This window comes from Saccostrea cucullata, unplaced genomic scaffold, assembly GCF_032062105.1.
Source record: "Saccostrea cucullata isolate Sc308-1 unplaced genomic scaffold, CSIRO_AGI_Scuc_v1 ctg254, whole genome shotgun sequence".
NCBI lineage: Eukaryota > Metazoa > Mollusca > Bivalvia > Ostreida > Ostreidae > Saccostrea > Saccostrea cuccullata.
Window position 1 is genome coordinate 13,150 of NW_026924791.1, and position 18,106 is coordinate 31,255.

The 18,106-nt window shown below is 33.2% G+C and overlaps 1 protein-coding gene and 1 long non-coding RNA gene across 2 annotated transcripts; one reads left to right on the forward strand and one right to left on the reverse strand.

The window, feature by feature from the left end:
• Nucleotides 1-276: 276 nt before the first annotated feature.
• LOC134267295 (retinol dehydrogenase 12-like) lies at nt 277-13,265 on the forward strand. Its single transcript, XM_062749519.1, has 7 exons — nt 277-417; nt 764-904; nt 1,580-1,771; nt 10,120-10,278; nt 10,826-10,948; nt 11,257-11,461; nt 13,133-13,265. Exons 1-7 carry the CDS (start codon nt 342-344, stop codon nt 13,230-13,232), a joined length of 996 nt encoding a protein of 331 aa, XP_062605503.1. The 5' UTR covers nt 277-341; the 3' UTR covers nt 13,233-13,265.
• LOC134267298 (uncharacterized) lies at nt 3,860-8,800 on the reverse strand. Its single transcript, XR_009992129.1, has 3 exons — nt 8,329-8,800; nt 7,273-7,461; nt 3,860-4,848 (listed from the first exon to the last, which is right to left on the reverse strand). It is a non-coding gene; the product is annotated as an uncharacterized LOC134267298 (long non-coding RNA).
• Nucleotides 13,266-18,106: the final 4,841 nt, after the last annotated feature.

Sequence of the window (18,106 nt, forward strand, 5' to 3'; positions counted from 1 at the left end):
AACTTCATTTGCATGTGGAGCTATACACTGGCATCAATTCGATCAAGGATTCCTTTTTTTCCCACATTCTCATTTATTTTATTTATTTATTTCATTTCTTCATTTCTTCATTTCTTTATTTTATTTATTTATTTATTTATTTATTTATTTATTTATTTATTTATTTATTTATTTATTTATTTATTTATTTATTTATTTATTCATTCATTCTTTCATTCATTTATTCATTTGGGGGAGGCATATTAACAGACAAACAGATAGACACTCAGACCGACTTCACTTTTCTTGTCGGGTTTGGTATTCCATTTATTGTAAACCATTTGTAAATAGAAAGTGAAAAGATGACAGTCGAAATTGAAGGTATGCTGGATTTCTGCAGAAAACACCGTGTGCTGATAGGTTCAGTGGTTGGTGTAGGTAAAGTATATTGTACAGTTTTATTTTATTGCCTTTGCACTGATTAGCATTTTTAATAGCCTTGCAGTATGCAAGTGAATTTGAAGGACATCTGCGTTATTTGACCTATTATTTGACCCATTCAAACTGTCGCAATGCCCATCCTTATGACGATTTTCTCTTATTTTATTGAATTTTAAAAACATACACAATTGACTCTTTGCATTTATAATTCCTTAAGAAGTGTGCATTTATCAGATGTCTTGGTTGAAATTAATAAACATGATTAGATACAATCCAGAGTTAAAAATATTCAATTCATATACTAAGATTGTTTACAGTGCAATCTTTTATGAATTTTATGTAGGTATTACTTATTTTGCTGTACGACGGTATTTTGCTGGGGGAGTCTGCAGAAGCCAAGCAAGACTTGATGGAAAAACTGTTATCATCACTGGGGCTAACACCGGGATAGGGAAAGAAACAGCCATGGATTTGGCTTCAAGAGGTACATGTATCAGTCATACATTGTAAATATTAAATAATGTGTGAATATTTGTTTTATTTATGTAAGGAAAGTATATCTAAAATGTAATCAGAATCAGAAAATTTTATTTAAAGTCAGATTTTCAAACAAATAACATACTTAAAGCTCTGTAGAGCTTTTGACTGCTGGCTTGAAGAAGATCCCTCATTGTTCAAAGGTCTTTACTGCTGATTAAAGATCTAATTTGCAACCCCCTATTGCAAGTGGTGGCAACTCAAAAAAAGTGAAATTTTCTTGAAGTGACTTAAAACAAACAATTTGGTTCACTCTGCATTAACAATGATAAATTTAAACTAGAGGTACTGTGAGCAATGAGCTCACTAAATGATACCCCCTGCTTCCCATATGATTATAATGGCAAAGTCCATGTTTTGCTGTGGCCGGGAAACCCAAAATATGTGTCGGATCAAAAAGTAAAATAGGAGGTGCACAATGGCAATATGTAATAAAGATTCTGTGAAAGTTTCATTAAATTTCACTCAGTGGTATAAGAGAAGTTGCGGATAAGAGATGGGTACCCCAAAGCGTAACAAGGACGGACAGCTGGACGGACGGATGGATATACCGATTACAGTATACCCTCCCACTTTTCAAGCGGGGGGTATAATAATACCATGATCCATGTTGTATTTTTAGGTGCCAGAGTGATTTTAGCATGTCGTGATGTTTTGAGAGCAGAGAGAGCGGCCACGGAAATCATTGCTAAGACCAACAACCAGAATGTAGTGGTGAGGATAGTGGACCTCGCTTCTCTAGCGTCGATCAGAAAGTTTGCCGACAACATCAACAAAACTGAGCCCAAAGTTAATATTCTTATCAATAATGCAGGTACTACTGGATTTCTTTATTTGCTAACACCATGTAACTCATATTTGTACCTAACAATTACTATGAATTTTGTCTGTTATACCTGTATATCCATGGTGCTTAAACTTTAAAATATTTTCATCTTCCTCCCATTACCTCATGAAGGATCGTGAAATGAAAAATATGAATGATGATGTGAAAATCAAAAAGATGAGAGACCTTACATGAAAAATATTGTGTATGTGTATTAAATGTTGGAAATGGATAAGCATAGCAAAACTAATAACTAGTGCTAATTGTAACGGGGACCGTTACAGATGTTCCCCAAACGCTCCCCAACTCCCTTTTGGTGCCATATTCCATGTAAGCTTCATTAAATAAGACAAACTCTATGCATTTGAGACTTTAACAACGTTTAACCAGAAGTATACCAAGTTCATTCAAATTTAATCATTGCACGCGTGCGCATGTGAATGCATGAGCGTAATGACCAAATCATCTTGTCTACACAATGTATATATATTTTAATATACTAAATATTAAAGTATTTAATCCAAAAGTATTAAAAGATACGCTCATTCAAGTGTATTTTTTATTTTACTCTTTTCACGTGCACACACTTGCATACATGAGCATGGTGACCATACTTTCTTGTTGAAGTCCATTTAATACATCTATCTATGTTCCAAATTCCATCCTGATTGGTTGAAAACCAAGGGAGTTATAGCTTTTTAAAGTTTCAGCCAATCAGATTGCAGCTCAGGTACACGAACGTGTATGCATGTGCATGGTGACCATACCTTCTTTTAGAAGTCCATTATATATATTTATGTTCCAAATCCCATCCTGTTTGGTTGAAAACCAAGCGAGTTATAGCTATTTAAAGTTTCAGCCAATCAGATTGCAGCGCACGTGCATGCACTTGTTTTAATGATAATTGCTATATATCATGTTGTAGGACATCCTAATGCATGGCTATGTTCAAAATTTCAAAGGATTTCGTCAAAAAACAAGAAAGATATTGAGACCTTTGTTTCAGCCAATCAGAGCAAAGCGCACGTGCATGCGCGTGAGATCTTGCTATCTTGACCACGTCATCTTGTCTACGCTACTAATATATCCTTACATTATTAATTTCAAAAGATTTCATCAAAAAATAGAAAAGTTACGGCTATATCCATTATATTGGTCATTTCACGTGTTGCACGTGCGTGCTCTTGCAAGCACGTGCGCGCAAAATGGCATGTTGACAATGTCATCTTATCTACATTTATCATATGTCTATATATTCTAAATATGAAAGCATTACATCAAAAAATGTAAAAGTTACGGCAATTCCAAGTATATTGGTCATTTCACGTGTTGCACGTGCGCGCTCTTGCAAGCACGTGCGCGCAAAATGACCTTCGTTCCGCAAATCTACATAACATGCCTACTTACCCTAAAAAGGTTTCCCCTTAATCGGACGTGTACTTTACAAGATCATTCGCGGACAAAATTTTCCCGAGAAGAAAAATAATAATAATAACTAGAGCAAAGCTCGTTGCAAAGCAACGAGTGGGTCTTCCTTCCTAGCGATAAGCAAAAGATTAAATGTTTCTGTCTAGATTGTCAACTTTGCTAACATTCTCTTTTTCGATTTGTCTCAGAAACCCTTACTTGAATTCTTTAATTTGGTGTGAGCATGAGGTCTAAAGGGTACTCTCTCTAACAGCATTCTTGAAATCGTATCCACAACAGTTTAACTTCCAATATTTTGACTTTTGATATCGGATATATCATGTTTGTTGCAATTATGTTTGTGAAACGTGTCATACTACAGAAACATAAGTGTTTTGCTACATTACCATCTTAAAAATGGCTTTAAAATCATTTAATATACAATATAACTAGGTAAATAAAATAAAAAAATTATATAATAATTCAAAAAATCCAAATGTATTTACAATAATGATGAACAATCTTCATTAGTTGCAATCAGTAAGTAGAACAATACTTTTATAATAAACGCACAGAAATGTGTTGTGTATGTTTCGAATTTGCAGCTTTCCACTAGCAACTGGTGGTACCTCAATAGGAGTGTAAAATTCTCTGAAAGGTATCTTGTAAACATATTACATATGGCTGTGTATTCTTTTTTAGCGGCTTTGGCGGAATGCAGCAATCACTAAATCAAGTACAAAGCTAAAAGTCTTGTACATAAACATAAATAAGAATATCTACGCTAACTTATTCAAAAGTCAATTTCCACCAAATATTGTACAAGCTAAATATAATACATTTACAGCATTAAAGAAACAAATCTCTTTGAAGGTATTGCCCTGCATAAGAACAATTTGAATCCCTTACACTAAGGATGCTCTGTGCCAAGTTTCACTTTGGTTCTGGAAAATGATATTGTGAAATTTTAGACAATGATGATAATGGATAAAATTATGTTTTTAAAAAATTTACAGGTTCCTTTAGCTCAGATGGGCTAATAAGTATGCAACAGGCACAGTTTTGCAGTTGACATTGAAATGCGACTGGACATCTCTTCAATCTTGTTTTAGAAAACTACATGTACATGCCCTATGTACTGAATTCCTTGGAATCATACACATGTATATGCCTTTAATTAGTTGTATGTGCCAAAATAACAATTTTTTTTACATTATACTGTAAAAAATACACATACATGTATTACAAGATCTTCTATTCCTGCTGAAGACAGAGGATCTATCTTAATCATTAGAATAAGTAAGTCTAAACTTTGAAAGGGAAGACCTTAATAAAGAGGTCAACATGCTACACAAACAAAATATTATTATATTTAAAAATAACATTTATTCCAATGTAATTACTGGTACATGTATTTCTGTTACAAAAACTATTTCACTTGAAAAACTGAGAGCAATTGATATGTTCATATTTGTGGATTTATGTTGTCAAATCAAAATTTAAAAATGATACACAGTGTGTTTAAAAATTGTCTTCACAAACCAAAACTTGACTTATTTTCACAATGCTGTTTATTCCATGTCACATCCAAACAGATGATCTTCTGGCAAATCATGGTCATGCTTGGTATCAAAATTCAGTCTTCAGATGAGTCACACCTATCCAAAAGAAATTGAAATTTTTTAATCTATAATTCTTTTACTAATAAAAAGTGCAATTCATGAGATTACAAATTAGATTATCAAATTGAGAGATAAGATATTGTCACATTTTCTGTGTATAATTTGTAAATTTTAATGTACTCTTTCATCAATTAAAAGAAGTTTACACCAATTAAGGCAGTCATTTATGCTATTCCCTAATAAGACAACATACAAGTGCAAAGTAATCATGCACTAGTGGGTTTAGGATAATGTGCTAGAGTATTTATGACAACATACTAGCACGAGGTGACAATGTGCTAGCATGTACGTCAGTGATAATATGCCAGCACACTGAATCCAACATGCAGTGAAGCTAACACTCAACAGATTGTTTAAAGTTGTGTTTGCATGATATTTTGTTTTGTGTTAACACAGCAGCGTGTTGTTTAAAGCTGCATTGGAGTGGCAGTCTGTTGAAATTACCGGTAACATGCTAAGACACTGCAACTTCACATCATTGGAACACCATAATTTTAAAACTGACAAACCAATATCTTATGATTACTAACTAGGTAATTGCAACTGTAAATGCTGATTTCATGGTGACAATAATACCGGTAATTCACTGTATATCTGAGAACTGATCAATTATAATAAGGCATGTCCAGATAGGGCCACTTGCTAAAGCTCAATAGCACTTTCATAAAAGCGTGCCATCTTACCGACACAAAAGACGCCATTAGGCTATCACACAGCTCGCCATCACAACACTGAAAAACACTTTTGCACTAACACAAGTTCGCACCACACGCTGTCACACTAACACACAACACACTGTCACGCTAATACAATTTCACACAACAAAATATCAGGCTAACACGAGTTCACACAACACACTATCATGCTAACACGAATTCACAAACACGCTGTCTCGCTAACACAAGTTCACACAACACGCTGTCTCGCTAACACAAGTTTTACACAACACGCAGTCTCGCTAATACGAGTTCATACAACACACTGTCTAGCTAACACAAGTACACGCAACACACTGTCACGCTTAGATGAATTCACACAACACACTGTCACGCTAACATGAGTTTACACAACACGCAGTCTCACTAACACGCGTTTACACAATACACTGTCACTCTAACACGAGTTTACACAATACACTGTCACGCTAACACAAAGTCACAAAACAGGCTGTCTCACTATTCACTAACACAAGTTCGCACCAAATGCTGTTGCGATAACACACTGTCATCCTAATACCATTTCACACAACACACTGTCATTCTAATACCATTTCACACAACACACTGTCAGGCTAACACGAGTTCACACAACACACTGTCACGCTAACACGAATTCTCAAAACAGGCTGTCTCACTATTCACTAACACAAGTTCGCACCAAACGCTGTTGCGATAACACACTGTCATCCTAATACCATTTCACACAACACACTGTCATCCTAATACCATTTCACACAACACACTGTCAGGCTAACACGAGTTCACACAACACACTGTCACGCTAACACAAATTCAAAAAACATGCAATATCGCTAACACGAGTTCACATAACACGCAGTCTGGCTAACACGAGTTCACACAATATGCAATCTTGCTAACACGAGTTCACACAACACACTATCTCTCTAACACCAGTTCACACGACAAATTTTCAGGATAACAAGTTCACACAACACACTGTCACGCTAACACGAATTCACACAACATGCTGTCTCATTAATAAGGATACACACAACACGCTGTCTCGCTAACATGAGTTTACACAACACGCAGTCTCGCTAACACGAGTTTACACAACACGCAGTCTCACTAACACCAGTTTACACAACACGAAGTCTGGCTAATACGAGTTCAATCAACACTCTGTCTAGCTAACACGAGTTTACACAACACACTGTCACACTTACACTTTATACACGATTTTACACAACACGCTGTCCCGCTAACACGAGTTTACGCAACACATTGTCAAGCTAACAAGAATTCACACAACCCTCTGTCAGGCTAACACAACTAAGTTCACAAAACACACTGCCTTGCTAACACAAATTCATACAACACACTGTCTCGCTAACACAAGTTCACACAACACACTCACATTGCTGAGTTTAAAGTAAAGGTCTACCCTAATTTGAAGAGGTTTAAAACTAACATATCTCTATATTAGTAAAAAGCTTCAAATTTAAGACAAAAACATTTATGCAGTAATGTTCCTTAACATGCATCTGGCATATAAAATGAATGAGACCTTAAAAACCTCACAGTACATGTTTACTTAGCTAATTAAAGGTCTAAATTGATGCTATTCAACAATATATATCAACATCTCTAAGTATGTGAATGAGTGAAATTCTCAAATAAATATTATAAATCAAAGTATCAATAAGAAGCTGAACCTTACGTTGCAGGTTCCAATCCCATTGCTAAATGCTTTAGACAGGTTACTCCTATGAGACTGCATAAACCAAGATTCTGTGTCACGATAGGTGTTAGCACAAAATGGATCTCATACTTCTTAAAGGCAATAAGTGCTGAGTACAAGTCTATATTTGCAGCTAAAACCATCCCAAGTGGTGGCACCATGAAATGACTGAAAAATGTATGATTAAGGCAAATAAACAAACATTAAACCATTACAGCAGTCTTATCAAACAAAAAAAAGCAAACTTTCTATTATTACAATTTTTTTAAACAAATTTCTTTTGCAATTTAACTGAGCAATATTTGTCCTTTTTTGTAAGTAAAGTATGACATTAAATAATTAAGACTTTTTGAGAACATCTATTTATAGCGAGTCCAGACAGCAGCACAAATCCCTGCCCATAATGCGAGCTCTTATGATAACACCTTGGCAAAAGAAGATTGTGACTTGCACATTGCTCCACACAATTTTTCCGCAGTATACTTTGGACACACAGTGCTTAGCTTCTTTAACATGTTTAAGCTACATTCAAAATTCATTTCTATTTAATTTGAATTAGCTATCCTTACTCATGTTCACATGGAGCTAATGGGAAGTAATTTAACGAGCAGTGAATTCATTCGAATTAAACATTTGAATAAACTTTCAGTGTGAACATTGAGCATGGATGCACCAAATGTCAAATGCGGCTTGACAAGCACAATCTAAATTAAAACTAAATAAGTATCTGCCCTCACCATGCTCACCCTTACAGTCACACTGTCAATATATAATTAGTTGAATATATTCTGTAACATTAAGTGCAGTTTGAATTATAGAGTATGATCACTATGATAGATAGTAGGACTTGAAATTACATCCTCAAATTTAAAAAAAATAAAATATAAAGCTGTGGGGATTTACAAGGCAAACAGAGAGCGTCTGAACTGTAAAACAGATAATATATCGGTGTGTCTGTGTATTTCTAATAACATCAATGTACGTCACTGTCATGTAATCAGTAGTGTAAATTTTAAGTAATAAAAATATTCTAACCTTCATTCCAATGGTCCAAGCCAATCATACATTAAAATGTCGCCGTCAGCTCTTTCATCACTCGATACAATTATCACTGGGGAATCCGAAGCAGAGTCAAGAGTGTTCATCCTTGTTAATGTGACAGTCAGAATTTCCTCGTAAACAATTCACACAAGATTCTTAGAATATATGAATCGGGATAATTCTGCTTAGAATAAGGTTCCAGAGAAGTGACAAAGTACTTCGTAGCTCCAGATTAAATGAGTGTGCATGTCTACAAACGGATTCTTTGTGAGAAAATGTTCAACTTCACAAATCATTCTATTTTCAGTTTGTAAACCATGACAAACATGTGTCCGACGTCGACTCGAAGGGGCACACTAAAAACGGGATATACTAGAGACCTGATATTTACCTGACGTTTTAATTTTTAATTAAATGGTAATATTGAGTATTTTAAATTACTTATGTACAGACTTTATGACTTCGAGGCATATGCTATACAAAAATTGAATTGTTTGGAACATTTACAGACAAATTTGAATCAGGTCAATTAAGTGTTTAGTACATCGCGTCTTTAGTACCTTCCTATTTCCCACAATGCCGCGCGTTGTTTACAAACAAGCGCGAAAAAATCCTCTAAACTAGGTACTAATTATTGTTGTGTACATCATCACATTTTAAAATTATTTGAATAAAAAGAAAACAAAGAAACACCGAATCAAAACTATATCTTTTAGATGCATCAACTAAAAATGTGCACATGTATGCAGTAAAGGCTTGGCTGGCTATAGTAGACAACTTGTTCCTGAAAGGTTTCTCACATACATGTACTTGTTTTATATAGAAAACAATTAAATATAGCTGGAAGTTTATTTCTTTTTATATCAAATGACAAGATTTTATAAGTTCGAAATTATTTCAGTCAAACTTTTTCATAATATACCAATATTTTTAGCTATCAGAAAAAACGTGTATGAGCTATTAACCCCTAATTATAGGGGCCAGCCCCTTTTCATTAATCTAATATGAAAGCTCTCGTAATTACACACAACTTTTGTTATATATTTCTTACCAAATTATTCTCGGTTCAAAAGTTATTACACAAAAAGTAGCAAAAATTCAAGAAAAAAAAATACTAAAATTTGCCGTTTTATAGCTTCCAAACTTTAGGAAATCAGCTTATAATTTTATCGTTCTGCACATCTACAATATATTGGCTACAAGTTCTCCAACTTTCGTGTAAATATCTTACGTCGTTCTTGAGATTTTTAGTGGAAACGAGACATCAAAATTATCAATTAAAGGGCAATAACTCACAATTAAAGGCATGCATCAAAAAATTGAAAACAGGTGTAAATAGGTTTAATTACAAGGTATCTAACCTGAAAGTTTCATAAAAATCAGTCCAACAGTCTTTGAGAAATCGCCTGTCAAAAATCGAGCGGGAAAAAAAAAATAAAATAATAATAAGAAACAGTAGAATAACAGTAGGGTCTTCCGAAGGAAGCGGAAGACCCTAATAAGAAACAGAGTAAAAACAATATGTTCCCCAACTTCGTTTGGGGAACATAATGATCAAGTGAGCCTCAAGGTCCATTCGGCTCTCTTACAATGCATTTGAAATCATTTTATAAAATCACTAGAAACTATGTAAAAACAATTTGTGAAGACATGGGACTGGACATAGATACCGGTAAACTCTGTCTCCCTTTTCATTTTGAAAAATTGACCTCTTTCATAAATGCAGCCATTTGGACTCAGAGTTTTGACACTTCATCACACAAGTTAAACTCTTGTTATTTCTAGGCATTATGATGTGTCCCTATTGGAAGACTGAAGATGGCTTTGAGATGCAGTTTGGGGTTAACCACTTAGGTCACTTCCTGCTGACCAATCTACTGCTGGATAAAATAAAAAGTTCTGCCCCCGCCAGAATCATTACCGTGTCGTCACTTGCACATACACGTAAGAGATTAAGCTTTATTTTACTTCTAACAGAATTTTCTACATTGTATACTTGGATTACTGTTACTCAAGGTTCGATGCTTTTGCAATGTTGGTATTGCTTTTGTTCAAGATCACTGCAGGATTACTTGCAAATCTATAGTTACCTTGGTTTTAAAAAATATTGCAATTATTTTTTTTTATTCTGAAAAAAAGAACTATTAAAATGGATAAAAATATTGTAATTACAATGTACATGTGAAGGAGGACCTTTTTGCAGTATGGAATGAAAAAATATGATTGTGTTCAAAACAATTCTTGACATACATGTACATTTATGTATTTATTTATTTTTTTTTTTTTGTTATTGATCGTATAACATTCAGAGGACAGTGGGTTACAGAGATCTATTTGTTTAACTATAGGGAGACATGTAAATGAACTTTAATAAAGTAATGGAACAGCATTATCAGAATTCACATTTTACTAAGTAACAGACTGGTATTGTCATCCAATATGTGTAAGTATTCCATGTAATATGTGACAAGTATTTTAATTTTATGTTCAGGTGCTGACAAGATCAACTTTGATGATATCAACAGTGAAAAGAATTATGACGCTATGTTTTGCTATAGACAAAGCAAACTGGCCAATGTTTTGTTCACACGGGAGCTAAGTCGAAGACTAGAAGGTGAGTTTTCACTTTACATGCAAGTGTTTTTGTCCAAACTTCTAGTTTTGGGATGAGGGTCCAGTGGATAGTATGGTCACCAACAGCCATGTTGATGTTAACATGTGTGTGAATATTTACTAGGGATGTCAATTTGATTTTTCTTTCATTGTCCATCTTACAAATATCAGATCTTGAAATGAGACATCCCCTTATAAAAGAAATAACAAAATTTCAATTTCTGTTAAACTTTTTAAATTTAATTGATTGAAATTTAATTAATATACCTTTTTTTTTTTACTAATTTGGTTCATACTTACCATTCACAGGAACAAATGTAACAGCTAATTCCCTCCATCCTGGACTTGTTGCAACTGAGATCATAAGATATTTACCGCAAACGGTGCCGGTATACCTCAGAGTGTTCTTCCCATTAATTTTATTCTTTGCGAAAACACCCAAACAAGGGGCACAGACCAGCATATACTGTGTTGTGGAGGAAAGTCTAGAAAATGTCACAGGGAAATATTTCAGGTAAGTTGAATGAAAGTACACCTATCCTGATGAGTAATGAAAATTTTAAGGAGTTATATTCTCCCACCCAAGATTTAAATTGATTAAGCAAATGATATAATGCAAGGTTGTGAATCTTTATCATGGAGATTACGTCTTTGTACACATCCAGATCAATTATTAGCTCACCTGAGCCAAAGGCTCAAGTGAGTTTTTCTGATCAAAATTTGTCTGTTGTCTGTCATTGTTGTCGTTCTAAACTTTTCACATTTTCATCTTCTTCTCAAGAACCACTGGGCCAATATCAACCAAACTTGCCACAAAGTATCCTTGAATAAAGGGGATCCAATTTTGTTCAAATGAAGGGCCATGCCCTCTTCCAAGGGGACTGGGCCAACATCAACCAAACTTGCCACAAAGTATCCTTAGATAAAGGGGATCCAATTTTGTTCAAATGAAGGACCATCTTCCAAGGGGAGTTATGAATTAGCAAAAAATTAATGACATCTTTTAAAAATATTTTCTCAAAAATAACTCACCAAGAAAGATGAAACTCATGTGGAAGCATCCCCAGGTAGTGTAGATTCAAATTTGTTCCAATCATAACCCCCAGGGGTAGAGTGGGTCCACAATCGGGGATCAAATTTTATCATAGAATACATAGGAAAAATCTTTTAAAAATCTTCTTCTCAAGAACAGCAAAGCCATGATTCGTCATAGTTATATTGAAGCATCCTCTTGTAGTTAGGTTCAAATCGTTCAAATCATGACCCCTGGGGCAAGGTTGGGGCCATAATGGGTGATCAAAGTTTTAAGAAGGATTACATAGAAAAAATATTTTTCTCAAGAACAGCAAAGCTGTGATTGTTCATATTATATATAGAAGCATCCTAGGGTATTATAGATTCAAGTTTGTCCAAATCATGACTCCCGGGGGTAGAGTGGGGCCACAATGGGTGATCAAGGTTTTACATAAGCTAGAATACATAGGAAAAATTTATAAAATTCTTCACAAGAACAACAAAGCCATGATTGATCATCAATATAAAAACATCAAAAAAGGAATGTAGATTTAAAGGATGAGGTGACTTATGGTCCCCTGTAAATTGACAAAAAATTTAATTTCCAAATTTTGCTCTAATTTTTGTTTGTAATTAATCACTGATATGTGTACCCTAACGGAATACTATTTTTTAACAAAAAATAAATGTGTAATTTGAAAGATATAGATTTATATTTTAACTTTTTAATACTTAACTGATTTTTGCTTTTACCTAGCCAGTTGCTCAGGTGAGTGATTTGGCCCTTGGGCCTCTTTTTGGGGGGTTGAGACCTTAAAAATTTAGGCCTTGTTTCACAGTAGGCATTGTGCCACAATAGAGAGCCCTCTCTGCTCAATGGCCCTGAGTGTCAAATAAAGGTCTAGATTTGAAGCCCTTCACTTGTATATGATGAAGTATGTATGAGAAGCTGTGTATGAGAAAGAAAAATCTTGAATAGGACTTAAAACAACGAACAATCAATCAGTTTTATTTTGAACATATTTTATTGACAACATGTCAAAGGGATTGGAGACAAGTTCCTAAAACTTTGATTGTCCTCTCCCATCGATCAGTCTATCCACTGTCATTAGTTTACTGTAAAATATATAAAATATCTATTTCTGTATTTTTATAACTATCTCCCTTTCAGTGACTGTGCTGTGAAGGAGGAAGCCAAACCTGCCCAGGATGATGAGGCTGCCAAGAAGTTGTGGGAAGTATCCGAGAAAATGGTGGGGCTCAAAAACTGAGAACAACAAGCAGCTTATTGGTTTAGAGTGAATGATATAAGAAATTTTTTCCAACTGTCTACTATTCTAAACTAATTAATTTTGCAGTGTCTGTTACAATCATATACATAATTATAATAATTAATACATAAGTTAAAATTGTTACATGCAAAATTCTTTTTTTCAAACCCTGCATGGTCACAAATTATCTCTGTTTTTTTTTTCATCAGTATTAAAGTGACATACCATTATTTCCTTAAAGATGGATACTTCATTTGATTTATTTATGTTGAACAAAGTTATTTTTAGAACCTCAAGTCTGAAGAATGGCATTAGGATCTTCTATTTATTTTTAGAATACTTTTTTGGAAATAAAATATTTAACTCTATACATGTATATAATGTTTGTCTGATTTTTTATTCATTGTACATGTATTTTTTAGTATGTTATTATTAGAGTTGGGTATTGCGAAGGAAATCCATATTGCAATATATTGCAATATTTTACTTTGAATATTGCAATATATTGCAATATATTGTAGATTAATTATCATTAATAAATTTGAGCAGAATGTTTGAAATGCTGTCAAGTTCAAAGACTATTTGAATTTATCTTTAAGTTTAAAAGTGGGAGGAGGGATAAGACATTGATTGCACACCAAATTAACACTTTACTTTTAATCAAATTCCAGGTAAAATACATGTAGTAAAACAAGTTGAACTCTCTTGGAGAATTTTCACATTGAAATAAAATTTTTTACAGATTATATAATCTTTTTTCATTGAATTCTTTTTTTTGGGGGGGGGGGGGTAATGAAGTAGCATAAAATGTTATTAAAGATTAAAACAATATACATATTAGGCCTATATGAAAAAAATTTTATTGTGGTTAAGAAGTAAAATTTAAAAAACCAGAAAGAAATTGTGACCTGTTTTCTTGCGTTTTGGTAATTTAGTCTAACCCGACCTAATTTCACATCAAGACGAACAATCAGGAAATGGCCTTATTTAATATATACATGCTCCTGCTATAGCATAAGGTGTTTAAAATGGCATGAAAGTTATTAAAAATAATTAAAACAACACTGCTACAAGTGAAAACATGGATGACCATTTACTTGTAATATGTCATGTATATTGAACTTGACATTTCAGATTCAATGTGAGATTTTGAGAACCGCAATGCATATGGTATACACCCTGTAAAAATGTTAAATACATTTTCTTCCTTATAAATTTTATTTGAAAGTCTTATTGATTAGTAATTTTATTTCAAAGTAAGATATTCAAAACTGCAACAGTGAATTAAAAGCTTCCATTTCTCTCTCTCCCCTCTCTCTCCTCTCTCTCCCGAACGAAACTGACGAAGAATTCTTTCAACGAGAAAGAAAAAGACTTAGAAGTTTCCAGTTTTATTTTAACAGTTTCTACAATAAAGGAGGTTTTTTTTATATATTTTTATAAATATCGTGAAATACCGGTATCTGATTTTCATATCGCGATATATTATCGTGGTAGATAATACCGCAATATACCGATATACTGGTAATATTGCACACCCCTATTATTAGAATATTTTGGCATGAAAAGAAGTTTATGAACAAATATTGCAGATGTGACAACATGACTTGAAAAAAATGACCAAAGTTTTGACATAGTGATTTCTATTGACTGATATATATTCCTGTCATTCATGCCTGAATTTTTTGACTTCTAAAAGAAAGAATGAATTCGAAGCATAAAACTTATTTATTAAGTAATACCTAATGGCAGCCATAGGCACTTCCCAGCTGAATTGTTAAAAAAGAATTTATCCCATGTTTATCCCTTTATCCCATGTTAATATAGCTCATATATAGCTTGATTTCGTATACCACAGTTAAGTGCAGTTATGACGTCAAAGTCAATGGGTTTTGTGTTAGCGTGATGAAGTAAAATAAAGTGGAGTCCTATATATAAACAGCGTAAAGTAATAAACATGGGATAAAAAGAATCTCCCATGATTTGTAATTGGATATGATTTTTATCCAACTCGTGTGTTTTTATCCCCTCACCAAGGCTTGGGGATAAAAATCACACAACTTGTTGAATAAAAATCCTATCCAACTACAAATCATGGGAGAACCTATATACATTGTATATACTGTAATTATTACTATAGTGTAGTAGATTATAATTTATTAAAAGCTGTGGGGGAGTACCTATGGAAAAATATCGATCCTTTAGCTAACCTAGTTGTACCATGTTGTTTTTCATGTCCTTTTAATTAGCCAGCTTTGATTCTCAGGTTCAAGTTGAATATTTAATTCAAGAATATACATATATTTGTTCAAATAATACTTTTACAATGAAATTACCATAAGGAAATGTGCAAGTTTTTCATAATTTCTATGTATACAGAAAGTTTATTGTAACTAGTACCTCAGCATATTATATAACATTGGATTATATATTGAAATTAATGTATTATCTTTTTCTTTCTTTTTTTTTTTTTTTTTTTTGATGTGTTTAAAGCCCATTTACATTTTTTTGTTTAGATTCTATACTCCACATTGATTGTTTTGATATAAGGGTGTGTCATGACCTTGATTATATATCATTTATTCAGTTGGAGGGTAGTTTTAAAAATTTATTTAATTAGTCTAAATTTTGTTAATAAATAAATCAAACATAGATTCATCACGGAGGTAGAATTGTTTTGATAAAAACTTCATACTCCTGTGATTACACTGTATATATAATGTTATTTAGTTTATCAGGGTAGTTTTAATATCAATTTATTTGATTACAGTCTAAATTTGTTAATTATTTATTAATTTTTAAAAAGAAATACGCATGTACATGTAACGTGTGTAGAAGGTTTCACTTTGTGTACATGTATTTAAGGTGCCTTAAAAATATTTTACAGAGTATTGAAATTCTCCATCAAATATGTATTATCAATAAGTTTTAAATAAATCCTTTGAGAGCACCAGTGAAGACTTGAAATTTATTGCAATCTTATGTCCGTAGAAAGGACAAGATAGGGTAAGACCTCTATTTGGCCCGTGATTTTGGGTGTCTTTCAGAATGATCCAAACTTTATCCATAGAAAAAACAGTATTGGTTCTCATTTTACACAAAATGAGCTCATGAGGTCAAGAGTGTGTCAGGATATAGGTCAAGAGGGGAAATTCAAGGTCACTAGAAAAATTTAAAAATTTTCTTTTCTCATTTTTATGCAAATTTTCAAAATTTTGGTAGGTTTTTATTTCGGAAAACATAAGCACAAGCTTGCCTATCTACCAAATTTATATATTTTATAGGGTGTGTCAGACACTTGAAAAAATCTCAGATAGGCAAGCTTGTGCTTTATGTTTTCCTACGAGAAAAGTATCTCAAATATGATGAAATTCCACCAGAATTGAGGAAATACTGGAAAATGTCCTACTTCTGCACCCTCTGGTGGCTTCCATATAAGCTTTGGATCTGGATTAGTGTTTGTTTTAAAGCAAGCATCATTTTAACTTTTTAACTACATACTATCACAATTTTACCAGTGTTCTGATTTTACAGCAAATGTCAACATGATTTTAATAGCTGAAAAGATGGTAATTGCTTTATATACACGCGTATATATTTTAAACAAGTCATTGGTTGAAAAGATTGGTGATGATGTTACATGAAAAATAATGACCCTTTACTATAATTTTTTTATTTTGTAAATAAAATTACATCGAATTGGCAGGTCATAAAAAATCTGCAAAATTGGAAAAAAATAAAAAATATAAAGTAAAAGCCCCCCGCCCACCCAAATTTTTAAAAAAATTCGGATGAGAATATAGCAATTTATTTATTATGGCCTTAAATCCATCATTTTGCAGTCAACAATAGTCTTGATGAAAGAATTTTGCCCTCTGTCCAGAATTGTCTTTATCCTTCACTTGGTAGCTAGCATATAATTTTCACAAACAAGGCATCACAATGCCCCATATTAAGGACCGCAGTGAACTTAAAGATTAAAATTCCATCTGAATAGGTTCGGTACAAAATGCACATATGAAATATAAAAGTATGTTATATCAAGTTTAAAAGTTAATTAACTTGATTTAATTTACATGTAAAATACTTCTTTCATAAGATTTGTGATTAAACTAATAATTTTTTCAATTACCTAAATTGGCTTGCATAATTAAATTTTAGAGAAAAAGATCATAAACATACACTAAACATTCTTCTATGACTTTATGTGAACTTCCGTATTAACACGATTAAGTATTTTAGAATCTAGAATCTGTCCTTTGTTTCTTTTTGATCAAATTTGTCCGTCGTCTGTCGTCGTCATCATTGTTGTCGGCATAAACTTTTCACATTTTCATCTTCTTCTCAAGAACCACTGGGACAATTTCAACTAAACTTGCAACAAAGTATCCTTAGGTGAAGGGGATTCAAGTTTGTTCAAATGAAGGGCCAAACCCTTTTCCAAGGGGAGATTATTATGAATTAATGAGAAATTAATGGCATTTTTAAAAAATCTTCTTTTCAAGACCCATTGGGTCAAGAAAAAAGAAACTCATGTGGAATCATCCTCAGGTAATGTAGATTCAAATTTGTTCAAATCATGACCCTTGGGGTAGAGTGGGGCCACTATGGCCGATCAAAGTTTTACAAAGGAATACATGTATATATAAAAAATCTTTAAAAATCTTCTTCTCAAGAACCACTGTGCCAGGAAAGATGAAACTCATGTGAAATAATCCTCAGGTAGTGTACATTCAAGTTTGTTCAAATCATGACCCCTGGGGGTAGGGTTGGGCCACAATAACTGATCAAAGTTTTACCTAGGAATACATAGGAAATATCTTGTTCTCAAGAACCACTTAGCCAGGAAAGATGAAACTTATGTGAAATCATTC

Excerpts from the sequence above, each read along its gene's own strand:
- LOC134267295 (XM_062749519.1), top strand. The coding sequence starts at position 342 with ATGACAGTCGAAATTGAAGGTATGCTGGATTTCTGCAGAAAACACCGT. Across the intron at positions 1,772-10,119 it reads TATTCTTATCAATAATGCAG|GCATTATGATGTGTCCCTAT; the intron begins GTACTACTGGAT and ends TGTTATTTCTAG. Across the intron at positions 10,949-11,256 it reads GCTAAGTCGAAGACTAGAAG|GAACAAATGTAACAGCTAAT; the intron begins GTGAGTTTTCAC and ends TACCATTCACAG.